At 41.2% G+C, this 23,812-nt stretch overlaps 1 protein-coding gene across 1 annotated transcript in view; it reads left to right on the forward strand.

The window, feature by feature from the left end:
* Nucleotides 1-22,822, forward strand: part of LOC123516983 (proto-oncogene tyrosine-protein kinase ROS-like) — a 75,679-nt gene extending 52,857 nt beyond the window's left edge. The window contains 20 exon segments of the mRNA XM_045276792.1: nucleotides 531-629; nucleotides 1,524-1,753; nucleotides 2,363-2,536; nucleotides 3,159-3,378; nucleotides 3,604-3,746; nucleotides 4,183-4,388; nucleotides 5,330-5,497; nucleotides 5,958-6,156; nucleotides 6,630-6,775; nucleotides 6,777-6,849; nucleotides 7,708-7,929; nucleotides 8,607-8,795; nucleotides 10,631-10,773; nucleotides 11,170-11,358; nucleotides 11,919-12,131; nucleotides 17,368-17,582; nucleotides 18,636-18,784; nucleotides 19,974-20,039; nucleotides 20,400-20,696; nucleotides 20,699-22,822. Coding sequence (XP_045132727.1) covers nucleotides 531-629; nucleotides 1,524-1,753; nucleotides 2,363-2,536; nucleotides 3,159-3,378; nucleotides 3,604-3,746; nucleotides 4,183-4,388; nucleotides 5,330-5,497; nucleotides 5,958-6,156; nucleotides 6,630-6,775; nucleotides 6,777-6,849; nucleotides 7,708-7,929; nucleotides 8,607-8,795; nucleotides 10,631-10,773; nucleotides 11,170-11,358; nucleotides 11,919-12,131; nucleotides 17,368-17,582; nucleotides 18,636-18,784; nucleotides 19,974-20,039; nucleotides 20,400-20,696; nucleotides 20,699-21,288 — 3,931 coding nt within the window. The 3' untranslated portion in view covers nucleotides 21,289-22,822.
* The last annotated feature ends 990 nt before the right edge of the window (nucleotides 22,823-23,812 follow it).

Raw genomic sequence — 23,812 nt, forward strand, 5'->3', positions numbered from 1 at the left:
TTGTTGTTGTAATAAAGGAAGTAAGTAGTATAGTCAAGTTTTATTTCATGAATTATGTATCCTAAATTTAAATCAACAATAGATCTTTATTTTCTTTTTATTTAATCCATTTTTCAGTACACCAACCCATATTAACGTCACACACTCAAAATCTTCCATTATTAACTTACGCTCTATAACTTCCCTTGATGTCACCTTCCCTTCCACCTGTCCCATCCATTTTCCCTTCCTTTCCCCCAGACATCTCCATCAACAACCTGTCAACCTCACACACACAACCTTTCATTATTAACCTTTCACCTTTCACCTTCACTTTTATTCTTTTAAGTCTTCCTTTCCTTTTCTTCCCAAACTGGCATCTGAGTGGGCCTTTTTGTTTAATAATTGTTGTTGCCTGTAGCCAGATTTCTCTTTCATAGAAAAAAAAAAACACGCACATACTGCTATCATTAATCTATCTATTCCTGATCTCTTCCACCTTCAGTCCAGCCTTGCCTTGCCTCACTAAGTTTCTCTCTGTGTGCCGGCAGCCAAGTGTTCGTGGTGCACAGCGTGGGCCAGCGGCTGCAGCTGTCCGTGATGGGGCTGAAGGACGGCAAAGAGCTGGAGAATGTGTTTGATCAGAAGAGGTGAGAGAGTAGTACCTGTGCAAAGATCTCCATCAGAACCCCTCTTAATGTACATCTCTTTAAGGAATGGGATTTTATGAGACTGAGATACATATCTTTTCTCAACTAACATGTTTATTTTCTCACCTCTTTGAAGACCACCAGATCCCCTCTTAATTTACCTCTCTCTAAGGAATGTGATTTTAAGAGATAGAGATAGATGGCATTTTTCAACTAACCTGCTAACCTTCATCAGTTCCCCTCTTAATGTATAAACCTCTGTAAGGAATGCAAGTTTAAGAGACAGTAGAAGTAGTGGTGATATTATAACTGTTCTTTCACATATTGTTATTATAGTTTTTTGTTTATGAAAAGATAGCATTTCACAACTTACCTGATAACTTACCCACCTCCTTCAAGACCTCCATCAAATTCCTTTTTAATATATATCTCAACCTAACCTAACTTAAGCTACTGTACCCTTCACACTGTTTGATCTGCTGCAGTCTCTGACGAGACAGCCAGACGTTACCCTACGGAACGAGCTCAGAGCTCATTATTTCCGATCTTCGGATAGGCCTGAGACCAGGCACACACCACACACCGGGACAACAAGGTCACAACTCCTCGATTTACATCCCTACCTACTCACTAGGTGAACAGGGGCTACACGTACCCTATCTTAACCCGGTCCTCTGGTTTTGAAGCCATCTAACCCCAACTCAACTTACTGTACCTTAGCTGACCCTACCCTAACCTAACCCAACCCAACCCAAACTATCCTAATCTCACCTATCCTACCCTACCCTAATCTTATAATGAGTGCATCTAAACCATTTAATTTTTAAGAGAATGTAATAGATAGACAAAATTTCCAAACCAACCCTCAGACTCTTCCATCTCTTCCTTCTTCAGGAGTCAGAAATGCAACTGCAGGAGGAACCCAAATTTAACAGGAGCCGTGACCCTAGACTCCACCAACACCTCCAGTCTCCACCTGTACTTCTCCGCATCCTCCTCCACCAGCACGACCACCTCCTCCTCTAGATGGTCAGCCTCCACCTCCTCCTCCACTTTGGTGTATAGAAGTGACTTGGAGGGTTGTGTGTGTGAGGCTGTCTTTGATCCCAAGCTGTATGGATTGGGTAAGTTGTGGTGGTGGTGGTGGTAGTAGTAGTAGTAGTAGTAGTAGTGGTGGTGGTGGTAGTAGTGGTATTGACTTTTTCATATTTTGTTATTATATTTGTTATATTTGTAAAAGGTATAGTATTTCTTGTGTTATTTGTAGTAGTAGTAGTAGTGATATTATAACTTCTTTTTTTTTTTTTTTTTTTTATGAAAATTATTGTAATTTTTCCTTCTTAACTTATTTTCTCTCTCTCTCTCTCTCTCTCTCTCTCTCTCTCTCTCTCTCTCTCTCTCTCTCTCTCTCTCTCTCTCTCTCTCTCTCTCTCTCTCTCTCTCTCTCTCTCTCTCTCTCTCTCTCTCTCTCTCTCTATGAAACTGCACTGGTGGTTATCTTTTATTTTGTTTATTCATCCAGACCTTAACCAGCGTGTGCCTTCCAGAACTTAACACCAGACCTTCTTAACACCATCACACCTTCCTAACCTTCATAATACTACCCTTCAGACCTTTACTAACACCCTCCACCTTCCACACCTTCTTGACATTGCTTTCCACACCTTTCCTAACACCTTCCAGACCTTCCTAACACTACCTGCTACACCGTCCTAACACCCTCCACTTTCCAGACTCCTGCACACATTTAACGGTGGACTCAACACACCTCTACTGCCACTCTGCCACCGCCCGCATGCTGGCCTGGGTGACAAAGGGCGCATCACACAGCGGCCCTGCCCATACCCTGCCACTGGGGGAGGTGTCTGCCATCCTGCCCCTGGACCCTGCCACCCAGCCCCTGCCAGGTGTGTGTGTGTGTGTGTGTGTGTTCAAGTTCCTCTGTCAACTCTTTGTCCTCTTGTATTGTCTCCACCAGTTTTTCCACACTTCCTTTCCTTCCTTGCTCTTTCAGTTCTTTCCGTCTTTAGATCAAATACTGTGTGTGTGTGTGTATTTACCTAGTTGTACTTACCTAGTTGTAGTTTTACAGGGCCTGGGGTTTATGCTCGTGTGGCCCTGTCTCCATATCTACACTTATCTAATTATTCTCTAAAACTATGCACACTCGTTGCTGACACCACTTCTTCACTCAAACTGTTCCACATCTCAACATATCTTTGTGGGAAACTATATTTTTTAACATTTCTCAGACATGTGTGTGTGTGAGTGTGTGTGTTTTTATTTATCCCTCCTCATTTCTTTATTAACGCTCTAATAATCCAGTTTCTTTTCTTTTTTTTTTTCTTTTTTATTTTCCCTCATTATTACTTCCACCTCACATTCTCATCATTACCCCTGCCCCACTAACACACACTATCACCCCCACAACCCCACACTACCACCCTGTAACACCCCCATCATCCCCCAATCCCACTCCAACCCACACTACCCCACCACAACCACCTAACACCCCCATCACTTTCACAGCCGCGTCTTGTCTGGTGATGCGCAACTATACCCGTCCCCCTAAACTGGTGGGGAGCCGGGAGACAGCAATTGGCTTGGAACTCTCGCCCCCCCTGCCCCTCACCCCAGACTGTGGCCACGTCAGCCTGCCACCCCCACCTTCATCCTCTACTATGGTCCTGTGGCAGATGTCGATGGGAAGGATGGCCATGGCTGTGCTGTGGATGTTACTAAGTGCTGGGTGAAGGTGTGTGTGTGTGTGTTTTGTTTCCGTTCTTCTTCAATTTGATTTTTTTTTTTTTTTTTTTTTTTTTTTTTTTCTTTTGTTTGTTATTTATTTATTTTTTTGTTGTTGTTTTCTTTATTGTTATTATTATTCATTTTTTTTTTTCTTTATTTTCTTTATTACTTTTCTTTATTTGCTTATCCCCAACCTAACAAACTCCTTCCCTCCCCTTTAGCGGAGTGCAGAGCCCATCATGACAGTGGAGGAGCTGCAGCCATACACCCACTATGTGTTCAGGGCGGCTGTGGAGACTGTGTACAACCAGCACCTCGGCCTTCCCTCCCATCCTGGGCCCCCAAAGACCTATCGCACCAAGGCTAAAGGTGTGTGTGCGTGTGTGTATGTGTGATCTGCTGCAATCTCTGACGAGACAGCCAGACGTTACCCTACAGAACGAGCTCAGAGCTCATTATTTCCGATCTTGGGATAGGCCTGAGACCAGGCACACACCACACACCGGGACAACAAGGTCACAACTCCTCGATTTACATCCTGTACCTACTCACTGCTAGGTGAACACCACCTACACGTCAAAGGAGACACACCCAAATATCTCCACCCGGCCGGGGAATCGAACCCTGGTCCTCTGGCTTGTGAAGCCAGCGCTCTAACCACTGAGCTACCGGGTGTGTGTGTGTGTGTGTGTGTGTGTGTGTGTGTGTGTGTGTGTGTGTGTGTAAGTGAGGGATCAACAAACATTTTCTATTCATTCATCTGTCTTGGCTTACTTCCTTACATCCTCCCCTTACTTCCCCGCAGCGCCTGAGGGAGTAGGAGAGGTGGCTACGGAGGCTCTCTCGCCAGAGGAGGTGCGAGTGAGTTTCCAGGCAGCAGCGGGGGAGAATTACGAGGTGCACTGGAGGGGGGGAGGGTCCACTGCAGGCCCCATCCGTCCTCCACCACCCCCCACCTCACAGCACCTCCTGGTTACCATCCCCAATCTCTCCCCAAACACTAAGTATGAGGTAAGTGTGTGTGTGTGTGTGTGTGTGTGTGTGTGTGTGTGTGTGTGTGTGTGTGTGTGTGTGTGTATTGTTATTGTTATTTTTTATCTATTTATTTATTTATTTATTCATTGGTTTGTTTATTAAGGTGAAAATTATTGATTTCTGTATTTTACTCTCTCTCTCTCTCTCTCTCTCTCTCTCTCTCTCTCTCTCTCTCTCTCTCTCTCTCTCTCTCTCTCTCTCTCTCTCTCTCTCTCTCTCTCTCTCTCTCTCTCTCTCTCTCTCTCTCTCACAACTTTTTTTTGTTAGTTATTCCTTTCATTTTCTTTACTTTAGTTCTTGTTTTTGTTTCTCTTCTCTCCTCTTCTCTCTTCCCTTGTGTTCCTTTCTCTTTCTTTTCTACTCCTCTTCTCTTCTCTTCCTTCATCATCCTGTTTCCTTTCCTTTCTTTCCTCTTATATTCTTACTTCCCTTTCCTTCTCTTTACTCTGCTTTCCTTTCCTCTCCTCTCCTCTCCTCTCCTCTCCTCTCCTCTCCTCTCCTCTCCCTCTTCTCTTCTCTTCTCTTCTCCTTTCTTCTCTTCTCCCCTCTCTCCTCTCCTCTCCTCTCCTCTCCTCTCCTCTCTTCTCTTCTCTTCTCTTCTCTTCTCTTCTCTTCTCCTTTCTTCTCTTCTCTCCTCTCCTTTCCTCTCCTCTCCTCTCCTCTCCTCTCCTCTCCCCTCTTTTCTTCTTTCTCTTATCTCCTCTTTCCTCTCTCTCTCTCTCTCATTTTACCCTCCCTTCCCTTCCCTTCCTTCTATTCTCTCATCTCCCCTTATATTCTCTCCTCTTCCCTATCATCCCCTCATTTCCCCCTTCCCTCCCTTTCCTCCTACCCTCCCCTCTTCCCCCATACCCTCCCCTATCCCACCCATCCCTCTCCCCATCAGTATCACTAAACCCCAACAATAACAACAACAGGTCTGGGTGAAGGTGTTCTCCAAAGATGGCTTGGTGGATGTGGACTCAGAACACGTAGAGGTGATGACCCTGCCTTCCCTGCCAGCCCTCTCCCTGCGCCACTCCTACGCCCGCTCCCTGCTGGTGGCCTGGACCTCCCCTGCCGATAGCTCTGTCAATAGGCATAGGGTGAGTAGGGTGGTGTTTTAGGGTGTTAAGACAGTGTTGGTAGAGGAACGGTAAAGTGTTTGAGTGTTTGGTAGTGTTGAAAGGTGTTATAAGGGTGTTTTGAAGGTGTTATGGTGTTAGAAAGTGTTATTTTGGTATTAGGTAGTGGTAAAAAGGTGTTATTTAGATGTTAAGAGGGTGTTTGTGTGTTATGAAGGTGTTACAAGGGTGTTAAAGGGTGTTAGGTAGTGTTTAAAGATGTTACTTGGATATTAAAGAGTGTTCAGGTGTTAGAAATTTGTTAAAAGGGTATTATTTGTGTGTTAGAAGAGTGTTTAGATGTTAAAAAGTTGTTATAGTGTGTTATTTAGGTGTGTGAAGGGTGATGGTACAGTGTTTGTGTATTCGGACAGTGTTAAACCCAAACCCAACCCCAAACCAACCTAACCTGACCTGACCTTTCTTATGCCCTTTCTAACAGTTCCAGTACCTTCCTGAGGGCAAGTCACGCTGGAGGTCGCTGGACACCGAAATGACCTCACCTGACCACACCTACCTGGCTAACCTGACCCAGCTCCTCCCAGCCACACACTACCTGTTCAGAATCCAGGTCGTTTACACACACACATTGCATAACTACTCCTGGCCGTCAGAACCGCTGTTTAATTATTCCACACTCAGTAAGTAATGGGGTGGTGGTGGTGGTGGTAGTAGAATTAACTCTGAAATTCCCTGCCTGCTTCTGTACTTCCATCTTCCTATGACCTGAACACATTTAAGAGGCAGGTTTCAAGACATTTATTCTGTTCTTGTGGCTTACTCCCAGACCTGCTCGGGGACTGACATCTAGTGGGCATTTTTTTTTTTAATCATTTTCATTGTCCTTAGCCAAACTTCCCCCTCTTACGTAAAAAAATAAATAGATAATGTCACTTCCCAGTTTGCCTTCCAGGAGAGTGGACACTTACACTAATGATAATAGATATGAAAGTTAAGAATGGGATACAGCAATAGAAAGAAAAATGGGTCACTCTCAGGACCAACTCAGCCAATAATCTAATAAATACAAAAAAATGGGTCACTTTCATAGACAACTCAGCTAACAACATACTGGAGTAAATACAAAAAAATAGTGACAATAATTTTCCCACAGGTGAAATCCCAGGACCCCCGGGGCAGGTAATGAGGCAGCAGGTGGGAGGTCTTCCTTTGGGTAGTGGCCTGAAGGTATGGTGGAAGCAGGCCAAGGCTAACGGGGCCCCCATCATTGCCTACACCCTACAGGCCGCCCCCTACACCCCACCACACCCCCACTGCTGAACACACCACCAGGGCACCCAACACCACCTTCACCACTGTGTACAATGGCTCAGGTGAGAGTCAGAGAGGGGAGTGTGGGAGGCTGGGAGAGGAGAAGGGAGTGTGAAAGGATGGGACAGAAGAGGGGAAGGTAAGAGGGTGGGAGTGGAGAGGGGAGTGTGGGAGGCTGGGAGAGGAGAGGGAAGTGTGGGAGACTGGGAGAGGAAAGGGATGTGTGGGAGGCTGGGAGAGGAGAAGGAAGTGTGGGAGACTGGGAGAGGAGAGGGAAGTGTGGGAGTGGGATGGGAGAGTTTGCTTAGGAGAGGAGGGAAGAGAAGGGGTAGAAATGAGAGGAAGAGAGGAAGGGATTCATTGTTTTAAAGAGGAGAGGGATGGTTTACTTGGGAGAGAAAAGGAGACAGGGTAGAAATGAGAGGGATAGAGGCAGGGAGTGCTTAGGAGAGGGAGAAGAAAGAGGAACAGAAATGAGAGGGAGAATAAAGAGGAACAGAAATGAGGAGAGGAGAGAAAAGACTGAAAGAAAAATAGGTAAATGAGGAAAAGCAGAAATGAGAGGAAGAGGAGAGCAGGTGCAGAAATGAAAAGAAAGAAGAGGAAAGAAGGAGCAGAATAGAGAGAGAGAGAGAGAGAGAGAGAGAGAGAGAGAGAGAATCTAATATGAAAAGAGAACAAACATACCACAAACACATGCACAAAAGAAGAAAGAAAAGACAAAACAATAAAAAGAAAGGAAAACAATCAAAACAAAAACACTCCACAAAAAAATCAACCACATCCACGTAATCCACATGAAAAGAAAAAGAAAAAAAAAATCACATCCACACCCAGAAAAAACAATCAAAACAAAATACTCCACAAAACAACCAACCACTCACTTAATCCACCTAATCCACCTTTTCCTCCACCGTCAGACAATGAGTGGATGATACAGGGGCTTGACGACACATCCAGCTACATTTTCCGAGTGAGAGCGGTGAACAAGCTGGGCCAGGGAGAGTGGGGAGAGGAGAACATCATCAGCACTGTCGCCGGCCCCACCATGCTGAACAGAACACACCTCCCCACCATCCTGTACTCCACCATACCCACCATTGCTGCCCTGGTGTTGATGCTTTGCCTTTCTGGTGGTCTAGGTGTGTATCTGTGGTGTTGTGGTGGTGTAGGATGACAGTATGAGAGTTTTAATTTCTCTCTTTTTTATTTTCTTCTTTCTCTTCTTATTATTATTTTTATTCATTTATTTTTTCATCTCATTTTTCCTCTCTGTATTTTATTATTATTTTTTTTGTCTATTTTTCTTTTCTTTATATTTTCTCTGTCTCTCACTCTCTCTCACTTTTTTTTCTCATTATTCTCTCTCTCTCTCTCTCTCTCTCTCTCTCTCTCTCTCTCTCTCTCTCTCTCTCTCTCTCTCTCTCTCTCTCTCTCTCTCTCTCTCTCTCTCTCTCTCTCTCTCTCTCTCTCATTTTTTTGTTTCTTGTTTATCTCTTTTCTCTATTTTTCATTTCTTTTGTTTTATTTAGTTTTTTTTCTCTTTTTTATTTTAATTGTTGCTTTTTTATGCATGAAAGAAAATTTTTTTTGGATGAAATCTGAAGAGGAATGAAAAAAAATGCATTGAGAGAGAGAGAGAGAGAGAGAGAGAGAATATCCTTAGGTACAAATCTTAAGAAAGGAAAGAAAGAAAAACTGAGATCTAATCCTTTGCTTTCTCGCTTTTTCTCTTTTATCTTTCACTTTTTTTTATATTCCCTGTTTTGTTTCTCTTTTCCTCTCCTTTCCTCCACCTGACCACATCCTTCTTTCACAGCCATGAGGAGGACAGAGAAGAAGAAGAGGAAGGCCAAGGCTGCTTCCATCTCAGACGCCTCACTCCACCACCCGCACCACCACCATCCACGGGGCAGAGAGGTGGAGCTGGCTAACCTTGGCCACCTCCCCACCAGCACCAACTTTGTCACTGAGAATAATGTTTTGTACGACATGACTAGCTTCCCAGGTGAGAGAGAGAGAGAGAGAGATGATAACACACACAATCTTTCACCCTCTCATCATCCACCTATTCATCTATCTATCCACACCTTCTTTCAACCCATTCATTCATCCATCTATCTCTTCATTCATCCACTTTATCCATTTATCCACATATTACATCTTCTCATCCACAAATTTCTCTGCATATCCCTGATCCACCCATGATAATAATAATACTTTACCTCTTATCAACCTCATTCCTTCTCTCCTTCCCTTCCCTTACCTAACACCTGAGCTTAATTAATCATGTCTTTTAAATCTTCCCTTCTTGTTAATATTCAAGTCCTCAGCTCAAATACTGTGTGCGGTTCTGGTCACATATTACAGAAAAGACATTGAAAAACTGGAAAAGATCCAGCGTAGAGTGACTAAAATTATTCCAAGATTGAGAAACAATCCGTATGAGGAACGACTGGAAACATTAAATTTATTTAGCTTAACAAAGCGCAGGATAAGAGGAGACCTAATCAAAGTTTTCAAAATTTTTCAGGGATATAACAACCATGATGTAAAGAAATATTTTACCATTGATCATTCCAAAATTACACCAAAATGCTTCAAAACCCACGAGGCAAAGCACTTTTTCTGTAATAGAATTTTCAACATTTAGAATAAGCTTCCTTCAGAAATAGTAAACAGTACTTCCATTGCATCATTCAAAAACAAAATTGATAAATATTTAAAGAATAACCCCAATAAGCTCTCTTCTTGTCCGAATAATTAAACATTACAGTATATTAGTATGACAATTATTGTGTGTAACTTTCTTATAGATAGATATGTAGAGTTCACCGTAGGGTGAATAATAGAATCTCCTTTCATCCTTTCCTGTGAAAATTCCATGTCAGTTTTTCCATACTGCATGGTGCTTTTCCAAACTATTTTCCACGCCAGCAAAAGCTGGAGGGAGTGGTGGGTGGGGAGGAGCCTTCTCCTGTACTGACCTGTCTCTCTTATCTGTAGCCAGTTAGTAGTAGTTACCAAACAGCCTCGAAAGGACCAAGAGGTCTGTTGCTGTTTGGCTTTCCTTTGTATTCCTTTGTAAGTCTCTGATGAAACAAATAGACATGTATTATTTGACCAAATTTTCATCTTAATGCTGGAAATTTTATGAGTGATGAGAGAGAGAGAGAGAGAGAGGGAGGTTTTAATTTTCTTTTCTTTTCCTTTCTTTTCTCTATTCTTTTATATTTTTTCCCTTCTTTTTCTTAGTGTAGTTTGATGGAGGATGTTTTGTAGTTATTGATGATGTAAATCTGAAAATAGAACCCAAGAGAGAGAGAGAGAGAGAGAGAGAGAGAGAGACTAAGAGTGCAAGTGCAAGATTAGCAGATGGTGATAATGAGGAGGAGAGCATAGCAACAAAAGTGTCCATAATAGATAAAGAGATATGAAAAACAAAAGCAGCTTTCAGGAGAGAGAACAAAGGTATGAGTGTAAGAAATGTTAGAGAGAGAGAGAGAGGGAGAGGGAGGGAGGGGAAAAATATCTTCAATATATCCTCCTTTTCCTTCTCTTTTTTTCTTTTTCTCCTGATCCTCCTTTCCTTTTTCTTCCCTCTCCTTCTTTTCCTCCTCCTCTCCTCTTTTCTTTTCCTCTTCTCCTCCTTTCCTTTTTTTTCCTCCTCCTCCTCCTCCTCCTCCTCCTCCTCCTCCTCCTCCTCCTCCTCCTCCTCCTCCTCCTCCTCCTCCTCCTCCTCCTCCAACAACCCTTATCCCTCACAAAAACATACCCAAACCCAACATTTCATCACCACTTCATATCACCACTCCTGACCTCACCTGATCTCACTTCCCGCAGGCGACGACCTTGACCTTCCCCACGTGTCCCGGCAATGCATCACGCTGACCAAGTTCCTGGGCAGCGGGGCATTTGGTGAGGTGTTTGAGGGTACTGCGTGTGGACTGCCCGGCCGCCCTGATGTTACTAAGGTTGCCATCAAGGTGAGTGGGAGAGAGAGAGAGAGAGAGAGGGAGAGGGAGAGGGAGAGGGAAAGATAGATATAAAAGAGAGATATGTTTGAAGAGAGAGAGAGAGATAAAGAAGGAAATATATGTGCAGAAAAGAGAAAAATGAATACAAATAGAGAAAAATACTGAGAAAAAGAAGAGAGGAGAGAGATAAAGAGGAAAAGAGAGAGAATGATAGATACAAAAAAAGAGAGAAAGATAATGCAGAAAAAGAGAAAGAGAAAGGACATTGATAAAAGGAAGGAGCGCAAGAGTGTGAGAGAGAGAGAGAGAGAGAGAGAGAGACAGACAGACAGACAGACAGACAAAACAAAACAAGATAAAACCTAAACTCTTCTCCCAACACCCCCTCCTGAATCCCTCCCTCAGACACTCCGCAAGGGTGCCACGGAGGGAGAGAAGGTGGAGTTCCTGAAGGAGGCACAGCTGATGAGTCACTTCCAACACGAGCACATCCTGCGTCTCCTGGCGGTGTGCACTGACCACGATCCGTTCTTCCTCATCCTGGAGCTGATGGAGGGAGGCGACCTGCTCTCCTACCTCAGGACAAGCCGGGGGGTGAGTGCTGGGAGAGGGTAATGTGAGAGAGAGAGAGAGATGGGGAGGTGGATAAGCTGTGTGGTGAGTACTTTTGGGGGAGGAGAGAGAAAGGGGTGTAGCTGGGAATGAAATGGTAGGAAAATGGAAGAAGATTGAGAGAGAAAGAGAGAGAGAGAGAGAGATGAAGGGTGAAGATTATGAGGAAATGAGGATAAAGGAGAATATTGGAATTAGCTTAGATTTGCAGTGAAAGAGAAGAAAAACAGAAGAACTCAAGTAGAAGAAAGACATGACAAGATATAGGTCAGGTTGGGTTAGGTTTACTCACAGCCTGCATTTCTGGCTCGTATTCTCAAACTTTTCTGTACTTCACCTCCACTGTTTCAAAAGGCTTTACTTAAGTTTATATACACTTTTTTTAAGATGCTTTTACAGTTCTAGAAGCAGATTGACAAGATTTTTACTTTATTAATTGGAGAAACACTTTAAATCCCCACTAATCATCCCGGGGCCATGGAAAGTAGTCACGGTGACAGAGCAAAGCATTTCTGAATACTGACCTCCTTCTCCACCACCAGAGTGACGTTGGACTTACACTTGGGGACCTGGTGGACATGTGCCTGGATGTGGCTAAAGGGTGTGTATACCTTGAAGAGATGCATTATGTCCACCGTGACCTGGCTGCTCGGAACTGCCTCGTGTCCACCACCGACCCACAGTCCCGCATTGTGAAGATTGGTGACTTTGGACTAGCCAGGGACATCTACAAGAATGATTACTACAGGAAGGAGGTGAGTGGAGGGGATGGGAGGGTGACGTGAGGAAGTTTAAGCAGTTGACATTGAGAATAAAGGTGAAAAAGTAGAGATAAGGGTGTTGTGTATGAGTTTTGCTGGTAAAGAAGCAAAGAAAAGGGTGTTATGGATGTTTAAGGAGAACAGTAGAGAGAAAGGGTGATTTGAAGGAGCTTTTGGGGTAAAGAAGTAAGGAAAAGTGTGGTGATAAAGTTTAGGGAGAAAAGCAGAAAGAAAGAATGATTTGAAGTTTTTTAGGATTAAAAAAGTAAACAAAAAAAAAGGATAGTATATGATAGAAATAAAGAAAAGAGCGTTGTGAGTAAGGACAAGAGGTGAAAAAGTAAAGAAAAAAAACGGTGATTTAAAGAAGATTTAGGGTGAAAGAAGTAAAGAAAATGGTATGTGAAAATTTTCAGGGTGGGGAGTAAAGAAAAAAAAGATGATATGTGAAAGTTTTAGGGTGAAAGAAGTAAAGAATGGAATGATATGTAAAAGTTTTCAGGTGTAGAGAGTAAGGAAAATTATGATATATGAAAGATTTTGGGGTGAAATAAAAAGGAAAATGGCAGTGAAAGTAAGGACAAGGGTGAAAGAAATTAAGTAAAAAGTAATATGAAGGAGTTTTAGGGTGAAAGAAGTAAAGAAAAGTGTCATGTGAAAGTATTAAGGTGGAATGAGTAAAGAAAAGTGTCATGTGAAAGTATTGGGTGGAATGAGTAAAGAAAAGGGTGATAGTTTTGAAGTAGAGTAAGGAAATGGTGGAAGATAGTAAAGAAAAAGGTAATTTTAGTAAATGTTGATATCGTAAGGAAGGTTTTTGTAGAAGTTAAGAAAAGGAGGATTTTACTGAATTTTTAAGCATAACGAGCAGACGTGTGAGATTGAAAACTTATATAGAGATGTTTTGGATAGAGGGAAAATGAGGTGTGTGTGTGTGTGTGTGTGTGTGTGTGTGTGTGTGTGTGTGTGTGTGTGTGTGTTTCACTGTTTGATCTGCTGCAGTCTCTGACAAGACAGCCAGACGTTACCCTACGGAACGAGCTCAGAGCTCATTGTTTCCGATCTTCGGATAGGCCTGAGACCAGGCACACACCACACACCGGGACAACAAGGTCACAACTCCTCGATTTACATCCCGTACCTACTCACTGCTAGGTGAACAGGGGCTACATGTGAAAGGAGACACACCCAAATATCTCCACCCGGCCAAGGAATCGAACCCCGGTCCTCTGGCTTGTGAATGAAGCCAGTGCTCTAACCACTGAGCTACTGGGCATGTGTGTATTTACTTAGTTGTATTTTACCTAGTTGTAGTTTTACAGGGCCTGGGCTTTATGCTCGTGTGGCCCCGTCTCCATATCTACACTTATCCAATCTTGCTTTAAAAGTATGCACACTCGTTGCAGACACTACTTCTTCATCCAAACTGTTCCACATCTCTGCGGGAAACTATATTTTTTAATATCTCTCAGACATCTTCCTTTTCTCAGCTTTTTACTATGCGATCTTGTGCTTCGGATGTCATATTCTTCTCTCAAGATCAGTTTCTCATTATCCACTTGGTCCATTCCGTTAATCAATTTATAAACTTGTATCAGGTCTCCTCTCTCCCTTCTTTGTTCCAGGATTGGTAGATCCATAGCCTTTAGTCTCTCCTCATATGTCATCCCTTCAAATTCTGGAACCATTCTTGTAGCTATTTTTTGTAGCCTCTCCAATTTCCTTATGTGTTTCTTTTTATGAGGGGTCCACACTACTCCTGCATATTCCAATCTGGGTCTTATTATAGTACTTATCAATTTCTTCATCATTTCTTTGTCCATGTAGTGAAATGCTACTCCAATATTCCTTAGCAAATTATATGTTTCTCTAAAAATTCTATCAATATGGCTTACTGGTTGATTGTTTTCTTCCATCATCACTCCTAAGTCCTTTTCCTTTTTGTGTGTGTGTGTTTGTTCGAGTATTGTCTATTTTTTGGGGATATGTGTGTGCATTAATGTTTTATATAAGTGTGTGTGTGTGTGTGTTCGAGTATTGTATATCTTTTGGGGGTATGTGTGTGCGTTAATGTTTTATATAAGTGTGTGTGTGTGTATTTACCTAGTTGTATTGTACAGGGTTCAAGCGGGGGTCATAGTGTCCTGTCTCCATATCTCCATTTATCTAGTTTTTCTTTAAAGTTATGCACACTATGTGCTGTGATAATTCCATTATCCAATGCATTCCATTTTTCCACTGTTCTGTGTGGAAAACTGTATTTTCCAACATCCTTCACACACTGCCTCATCCTGATCTTTTCATGTTCTCTTGTCCTTCCATCTTCTGTCAACAGCATTAGTTCTTCTTTGTCTATCTTTTCAATATCATTTACTATCTTATACATTGTTATTAGGTCCCCACATTCTCTTCTATCTTGTAAGGTTGGCAATCCCACTTCCTTCAGTCGTTCTTCATATGTGAGGTCCTTTAATTCTGGCACCATCTTTGTAGCAATCTTCAATATCTTTTCCAATTTTTTTATATCCTTTTTAGAGCTCAGAGACCATACCACTGCTGCATATTCTAGCCTTGGGCATATCATGCTTGTGATTATTTTTTTCATCATATCTTTATCCATGTAATGAAATGCCACTCTTATATTAGTCAACATCTTATATGATAGTCCAAATATCTTGCGTATGTGTTTATCAGGGCTCAGATTTTCTTGTATGATCACTCCAAGATCTTTTTCCTCTTTAGTCTTCATTATTTGCTCCTCTCCTGTGTGTGTGTGTGTGTGTGTGTGTGTGTGTGTGTATTTACCTAATTGTAACATACGGGAAAAGAGCTATGCTCGTGTTGTCCCGTCTCCATATCTATTAATGTCCAGCTTTTTCTTAAAATCATGAATATTCCTTGCGTTGACCACTTCCATGTCTAAACTATTCCATGCTTCCACCCTTCTATGAGGAAGCTATATTTTTCACATCTCTCCTATAAGTGGCCATTTTAGTTTTTCCCATGCCCTCTCGACATTCTTCCATTCCACATACACAGATCTTCCCTATCCATTTTTTCCATGCCAATCATCACTCTGTATATTGCTATCAGGTCTCCCCTTTCTCTTCTGTTTTCCAGGGTTGGAAGTTGCATTCTTTTCAGTCTGTCTTCATAAGTCAAATCTCTTAAGTCAGGCACCATTTTCGTTGCAGCCCTCTGTACTTTCTCTAGTTTCCTTATGTGTTTCTTTAAGTTCGAGCCCACTGTATTGTTGCATATTCAAGCCTCGGTCTTATCATTGCAGTAATTATTTTCTTCATCATTTCTTCATCTAGATATACGAACGCCACTCTTATGTTCCTCAATAAGTTCAATACTTCTCCAATTATTTTGTTTATATGTCTCTCTGGCGATAGGTCATTGGTAATTGTCACCCCAAGGTCTTTTTCTTCATGACTGGTTTTTATGTCTTCATTTCCTATCTTGTACATACTCCTGATTCTTCTTTCACTCTTGCCAAACTCTATTTTCTTGCATTTTGTCGTGTTGAACTCCATTTGCCATGTACAGCTCCATTTCCATATTCTGTCCAAGTCTTCCTGGAGTAGTTCGCAATCTTTGTCACATCTCACTTTTCGTAGTGTGTGTGTGTGTGTGTGTGTGTGTGTGATTGAAAGAGAGAGAGAATAAACCATGCCCTTCATTTCTTATCAACTCTCCTTCATTACTTAACCAATATAACATTTTCAAAGATAAGAATAAACAACAACAACAATAATAATCAAAACCTAATCACTGATATTAACAACCACCACAATCACAAAACAACAACAAAAACAACAACCATCAGAGTACCCCACCACTTAACCATCACCTGTTATCACTGCTATCACCGCATTCCTTACCCTGCTTATCTGCCCCTCTCAGTGAAACACCACCAAGAATAGAAGTGTAGTCAGGCTCTCAGCAAATGTACTAACCTCTGATGATTAACCTCTTGAGCACCATGATGTGTTTTCATATTAACTCTACTTACTATTTGGTAATTTTATACAGCTTCAGAAACTCGTGTGGGGGATTAAAATAGTGAAGACTGTGGCCATTAGTCTTCTGACCTCCATAGACCCTTCAGTACTGTGACACATTTTGATATTCATTTTGCTTACTATTTGGTGATTTTATACAGCTTCAAAAAGTCTTGTGGGGGATTGAAATAGTGAAGACTGTGGCCATTAATCTTCTGACCTCCACCTTCCTAATGTCAATAAAATTATGTAATCGTACACAAATTTCAGGGTAAAAACATGTCCCAGTATTGAAGGGGTTGATACCATACATATTTCTCTCAATTATTGTAGTACACCTTTCTTGTATCTTTACTGGAAAGAGAGAGAGAGTATGATAGATGAAAGACAGGGAGGTTTGGAGAAAAGGAGTGAAAGAAAATAGTTGGTGATAAGTCAGAACTGCAGTAAACTTTATTTTTCTTAATTACAATAAAATCTACCATTACTACATTTACCACTCATAACTGCAATAAAACATCTTTCTCTCCTTTTTATCCTCTTGATCCTTCTACAGCTACATACATTATTCAAAACTCTAATAAAATCTTTCCCTTCCTTTACCTGTCCCTGTTTATCTCTCCTATGCCCTCTGTAAGGCAAGGAACTGTTACTTAAATATTCCAGCTAATAAAAGAAAAAAAAAACAGGACTTATATTGGTCAAAACAGTAATCAATCTGTCTCTATTCCTTCTTCTGTGCCTTCTGCAGGGTGAAGAACTGCCACTAATATATTCCAGCTGATAAAAGACCCAAAACAGGACTTATATTGGTTAACCCCTTGAGTGCCATGATGCATTTCTATATTCATTCTGCTTACTATTTTGTTATTTTTTACAGCTACAGAAACTCATGTGAGGATTAATATAGTGAAAACTGTGGCCATTAATCTTCTGACCTCCATAGACCCTTCCTAATGTCAAAATTGTCTGATCATATCTAGAACTCGCATTTCCATATTCATTCTGTTTACTATTTTGTGATTTTATACAGCTTTGGAAACTAATGTGAGGGATTAAAATAGTGAAAACTGTGGCCATTAATCTTCTGACCTCCATAGACCCTTGCTAATGTCAACAAAATGGTCTAATCGTACACAAATCTCGAGGCAAAACTGTATCATATTATTGAATGAGTTAGAATAGTAATAAACCCATCTCTACCCCTTCTGTGCCTTCTGCAGGGTGAGGGGCTGCTGCCGGTGCGGTGGATGTCCCCAGAGAGCCTGATTGACGGGGTGTTCACGAGTCACTCCGATGTGTGGGCGTTTGGCGTGCTGCTGTGGGAGATCCTGACTCTGGGCCAGCAGCCATACCCCGCCCGCACCAACCTAGAGGTGTTGCATCACGTCAGGAGTGGCGGCACCCTCACCAGGCCCCCCGGCTGTCCTGAGGAGCTGTGAGTGAGAGGGACAAAGAGAGAGAGTGAGAGGGAGAGAGTGAGACAAAGATAAAGAAAGTAAGAGAGAGAGAGAGAGAGAATGTTAGGTTGTTAGGGTAGGTGAGGATGTGTTTGGCTGGCTTGAGGATCTGTGTGTGTGTGTGTGTGTGTGTGTGTGTGTGTGTGTGTGTGTGTGTGTGTGTGTGTGTGTGTGTTTTTTTTTTTCATATTCAAAATGATGTGAACATACTTTGCATCTATCTGTAAAGTTCTCTCTCTCTCTCTCTCTCTCTCTCTCTCTCTCTCTCTCTCTCTCTCTCTCTCTCTCTCTCTCTCTCTCTCTCTCTCTCTCTCTCTCTCTCTCTCCTCACCTTCAATCTTTCACTTAATATCTCATCATTTGTTTCATTTCCTGCTTCACTCATCTTATCATCTCTCATTCTTTTGCTCCTTCCTTCACTTTCTTATCATCTCTCCCTCCTTATCATCTTATCATCTCTTTCTTCATTTTGTTATCTCTTTCTCTCTCCACTTCCTTGTTATCTCTGTCCCTCTTCTTCATCTCCTTATCATCTCTTTCTCCCTCCTTCATCTTTTTATCTCTCTCCTTTCATCACTTTATCATCTCTCACTCTCTTTCCTCCTTTGCCTTCTCATCATCTCTTTCTCCTTCCTTCATCTTTTATCATCTCTCTATCCTTCACTTTTATCATTTCTTTCTCTGCATTTCACCTTCCTATCATCTCTTTTCCTCCTCCTTATTATCTCTCACTCCTTCCACACATCCTAAATCTTCAGACCACCTCTTCACCTTTCTATCATATCTTTCTTCTCTCTCCCTTTCTTCCTATCATATATTTCTTCTTATCTTCTCTTTGTCCTTCCTTTTGCCTTTTCATCATCATCCCTCTCCTTCCCTCATCTTTTATCATCTCACTACTTCATTTTTATCATCTCTTTCTCTACATTTCGCCTTTTTATCTCTTTTTTCTTTCTCCTTACCATCTCACTCCTTCCTCACATCCTAAATCTTCAACCCATCTCTCACTTGCCATCTCTCCCCATCAACAGACACAAGCTGATGGAGAGGTGTTGGAGCTACAGCCCTGAGAGAAGACCAACTTTCAAGGAGTGTCTAGGAGTGTTGCTGCTATTGGCGGAAGCTATCTCGGCCCTCCCTGCCCTCGCTGTGCATAACGTTCACTATATTGGATCCAGTGGTGAGTACCTGTGTGTGTGTGTGTGTCTGTAAGTGTGTGTTGGTGTGTAAGCTTTGAAATTTTGGTATGAGTTATGAATGAGGTGGGTTTTAAATGGAATGGTTAGGTTAGGTTTGTGTGGATTCAGTGTGTGTGTGTGTGTGTGTGTGTGTGTGTGTGTGTAGGTGGGGGTTGGTTATCAGGGTAGAACAAAAAATATGCTTTGAGAATTTTGGTATTAGAGTTATGAATGAGGTGGAATTTATATAGAGTGATTAGGTTAGGTTAGTGTGGATTCAGTGTGTACATGTGTGTGTGTGTGTGTGTTTTTCGTGTCTTATTTATTTGTTTTTACGGTTTTGTTTTTGCTTTGCTTTTGAATTCTTGTTTTGTCTTTTTCTTTCTTTGCATTCATTTTCTTGTTTTGTTTTATTTTTCTCATTGTTTGTTTTCTTTGCTTTCATTTCCTTTTCTTGTTTGTTTTGTTTTTGCTTTGTTTGCTTTGTTTGTTTTCTTTACCTGTTCTTGTTCATTTCCTTTTATGTTTTCTTTTCTCTCTCTCTCTCTCTCTCTCTCTCTCTCTCTCTCTCTCTCTCTCTCTCTCTCTCTCTCTCTTTATGAGTGAATGATTGCATATGAATGTTCATTTATTTATTTACATATTCATTTTTCATTATGCATTTTGTGAATTGTTTTGAAACTTTATATTGAGTTCATGGCCTTATTTTTTTATTTGTTTATGGATTTATTTATTTATTGTCCGTTTGCAATTTTGTATGGGTTTAAAATTGCTTGTTTTGCATGCGACACACACACACACACACACACACACACACACACACACACACACACACACACACACACACACACACACACACACACTTTGCATTATAATCTTACAGCATTTTGAAATACATATATCCTTTGTTTATTTATTTATTTATTTATTCACTTATTCATTTATTTACTCCATTTATTTCCCTTTGGATTGTTGCATAAAAAGTCCAAATGCATGACTACAAAATTAAGAAAAGAATGACTGAAAAAAGTAATAATGATAACGACAATGAATGAAAAATAATGATTGACTTTTGCTTTTTCTGTTTGTTTGACTGTAATGTTGAAAGCCATGCCGAACTAATGCCTGTGTTTGTGCCTTCTCTTCTCCCTCTGTGTGTGTGTGTGTGTGCGTGTGCGTGTGCTTGTGCAGGTCATTGTGGCCGAGATAACTTGGCCTACGCAGCTGATGTTGACGAGAACCATAATTCAACAGCAGGTGGGTGTGATATGATCTTTATGTTCTGTGTGTGTGTGTGTGTGTGTGTGTGTGTGTGTGTGTGTGTGTGTGTGTGTGTGTGTAGCTAATTGTGTGATTGATTGAAGTTTTTAGTAATGTCCTATAATGCCCTGTTTTTTAAAGTTAATGTCTTATTTATATTTTAAAGCTGTGTGTTTGTGTGTGTGTGTGTGTGTGTGTGTGAGAGAGAGATATTATAAAGATTAGTATGAATGCATGAGAGAAAGAAAAAGAGAAAGAGGTTAGTTGTATATTTGAGAGAGAGAGAGAGAGAGAGAGAGAGAGAGAGAGAGAGAGAGAGAGAGAGAGAGAGAGATAACAACCACTTTCTCCCCACAGGCAACTCAGGGATTAGCGAGGAGGACTGCTTACCTGAGACAAGCGCCCTGGAGAGGAGAAGGAGGAGGCAGAGGCGGAGGAGCAGTCTGGAGGAGGAGGGAGGCACTGTCAACATGGAGGACGAGGACGAGGAAGAGGAAGAGGAGGAGAGTGACTCTTTCTCTGGCGCCAGTACCCTCCCTCTCACTGCCCCATTGAGACGAAACCAGCAGTACCTCCAATTAGTTAACGAACCCTCCCCAGCCTCCCCACCCCTCTCCCCACGGCCACCATCCCCCCAGGCCCCAGCCACCCTCCCAGAAGCACCCTGAGTGACTGGGGGAGGCTGGGGCAGGTAAATGGGGTGAATAATGGGGTGCCTGGTCATGTATTCCCTCCCACACCTCACTCCTTACCTCCATCACCCCATCACCTCCCTCCGTCATCCTTCCCTCTCCCCACTACCTCGAATCACACCCTCCCCCCATCACCCATCACCCCAGCCAATAACACCCCATCACCCAAGCATGTCCCTTCCTTCCCCATCACACAGTCACACACCCCATCACCAGTCACATCCCCAACTAGTGTTACCTTCACATTTCCTGCAGTTCCCGGCCTCACCACATCCCCGCACACCACACCCCTGCCACAGAACCACCACTATTACCTCCGCCCCACTAGCAATAAAGTCTGCACCCCCTCGCAACCCCCAGCCACCCCCACGTCCTCCTCTTACGTAAATATGAGGGTTGGGGTGGAGGGGGTGGAAGGTGTGGAGGAGGGGAGCGATGGTGAGGTGGAGAATCACAGGTTGAGTGGAGTGTCTGCTCTCTCGGCAGTGAGTGGAATGACCTCAGCTTCCACTATTGACCTGGATCACGTGCCCACTCAGTCCTCTTGGTGTTGAGTCAGTTTACGAGTCAGTTTATTGGGTGCTGAGTTAGTTGAGTGGGAATAGAGTGCTTGATGTGTCTGTTAGTTGTGTTCAGTCAGTCAGTCAGTCAATCGTTCAGCCATTCACCATATCAGAGTCAGTTTTTCAGTCTTTCATCCAGTCATTCATTCATTCAGTCAGTGTCAGTCAGTCAGTCCTTTTAACTCACTGCTGACTCACCCATTCCCATATTAGCAACTTGACTGATGAGTAAGCCACCTTCAGAACCTCAAACAGAACCTCATCTATGCCACCTGTGAACTTAAAGAGGCTATAGACAAGTCAGGTCTTCAAGTGTGTGTGCCAAATGTTAAAAAGATCAGCAGTTGTATGTCAGTAAGTCACTCAGGGCATTGTGGGGGAAGTGAGAAGGGGAGGTAACTCTTTCACTGCAAAAATCTAACAACACTGAAAGCATGGACAAGAATAGTGATGGAAAAAAAAAAGAGTAGATTTGCTGTTTCTATGCAGTGGAGTGTTTAGAAGTGACTAGAACAAGAAGAGATGTGTTAGATATTAGTGAAAGAGTTGAGGTGTTAATAAATTGACTGATATACTAAGCTGTTAAGTCTGCTTGAATGAATTTGTTGTTAAGTCACCACAGAACTGAATGGATTAAAGTGAACTGTTTGTACAGCTAGAAATGTGACTTAATGGTGATAATATGTGACAGTGTGGTGATAGATTGATTATAGTGAATGAAAGAAGGAAGGAGTTTTGGAGTTAGAAAAAGAAATGAGTGACTGAAGGTAACCAAAGATAAACAAATTAAGAAAAGGATTTGGTAGATACTGTAATGACTGAGTGTAATTAGGGGAAGTGAGAAGAAAGAAGTGAAGTAATGGATATTGAAAAAAGTAAATGAAAATGCTAAAAAAAAAAAGAATTTATGAAGAAAAAATGAATGACAGAAAAGGGCAGAAAAGTTGTGTATAATGAAAAAAAATAAGTGATTTGAAAGAAAAAATAATGAAAATTAGCAACTTACAATGGAAAAAAAAATTATTTCAAACGCAAACCAGTGAATTATGAATTATTTGAATAAAAAAATGCTCTTACAAAAATTATTATTTGTGATAGAAAAGAACAAAAAAGTTACCCATGAATGATTTTGCGATGGACGAAAACAGTAATGGGTAACTTAGAAAACAGAAGAGAACTTGAAGAAACAGAAAATGGACATCATGTAACCAAGAGAAAATGGGAGAGGAGTGTAATGGGACAGAAAATGAGCATTGGGTAGCCAAGAAAGATGGGAAGAAGTTTCTGGAATAGAAAATGAGAATATATTAAAGGAATAGAGAATGTAATGAAAAGATACTTAAAGAATATATAGAAAATAAAGATTAGACAAAGAAAAGGAACAAAATTAACAATAAAGAGAAAGAAGAGAGCATTTGAAAACAGACACAAGAGAAAATTGGTGCTGGGAGATCCAGAGAAAAGGGGAAGAGGTTATTGGAACAGGAAAATGGAGATTGAATAGCTTAAAGAAAACGAGAAGAGATGAATATAGAAAAGAAAGTTGTAATTATTAATGGATTAATTTCCCACCGTAATTACATATCATCTTCCGATAGTGTTTTGTGTAGTGTCTGTCCGTCTGTCTGTATGTTTGTTTCGTCACGTCGTTTGTCGTAAAGAAATAGCTTTAATATTGTCACAAAGTTGTAGTGATAATGATAGTAGTAACAAGGAGAACAAATAATAGCAACTAAGAAAAAGAAAATATATGGTAATGATAAGAATAATTTAGAAAGACAAAAGTTGACAATTCTGAAAATGTTTGTTTATTTATCTATTTATTTATAGTCTTACACCAAATTCTACCGGAAGATGAAATGGAAGCAATAATGATAATGATAACAATATCTAGTAATAATTATAATGATAGTAATAATGATCATAACAGTAATAACTATAATATTAATTGCAAGGGCTCCCAATTACACTGATATTAGTACCTCTTATTATGTCGTAATTAGTGTGTGTGTGTGTGTGTGTAAATAATTGAGTATGTATGGGTGTACAGCTTCTGATAATCTTAAAATTTCCTATAAGGTACAACTTTTATATATACATGCACATGATATCTCTCTCTCTCTCTCTCTCTCTCTCTCTCTCTCTCATTGACATGTATCATTCATTATCTGATAGTGATAGTTTCGTGTGTGTGTGTGTGTGTGTGTGTGTGTTAATCTCTTTGCCTCAGACTTGAATATGGAAGAGTTTCGTTTCATATTGTTGAAATGAAGAAAACACTCGCTTCTTGTTTTCACTTAGAAAGAAATAGGTTGGTTTCATGTTACGAAGAGAAGTTTCCTTTCATGTTGCTTAATCCATTAAAGTTTCATTTGATATTGAAATAAGAGTTTGTCCTGTAATGAAAAAAAATTTTCGTTTCGTATTAAAAGGGACAGTTGGTTTTACTTCATATTAAAAGGAAGCTTAGTTAGTTATTATTAAGAAGGAAAGTTTCGTTTCTTGTTAAAAAGGA

The sequence above is a fragment of the Portunus trituberculatus genome, chromosome 6 (assembly GCF_017591435.1).
Source record: "Portunus trituberculatus isolate SZX2019 chromosome 6, ASM1759143v1, whole genome shotgun sequence".
Lineage (NCBI taxonomy): Eukaryota > Metazoa > Arthropoda > Malacostraca > Decapoda > Portunidae > Portunus > Portunus trituberculatus.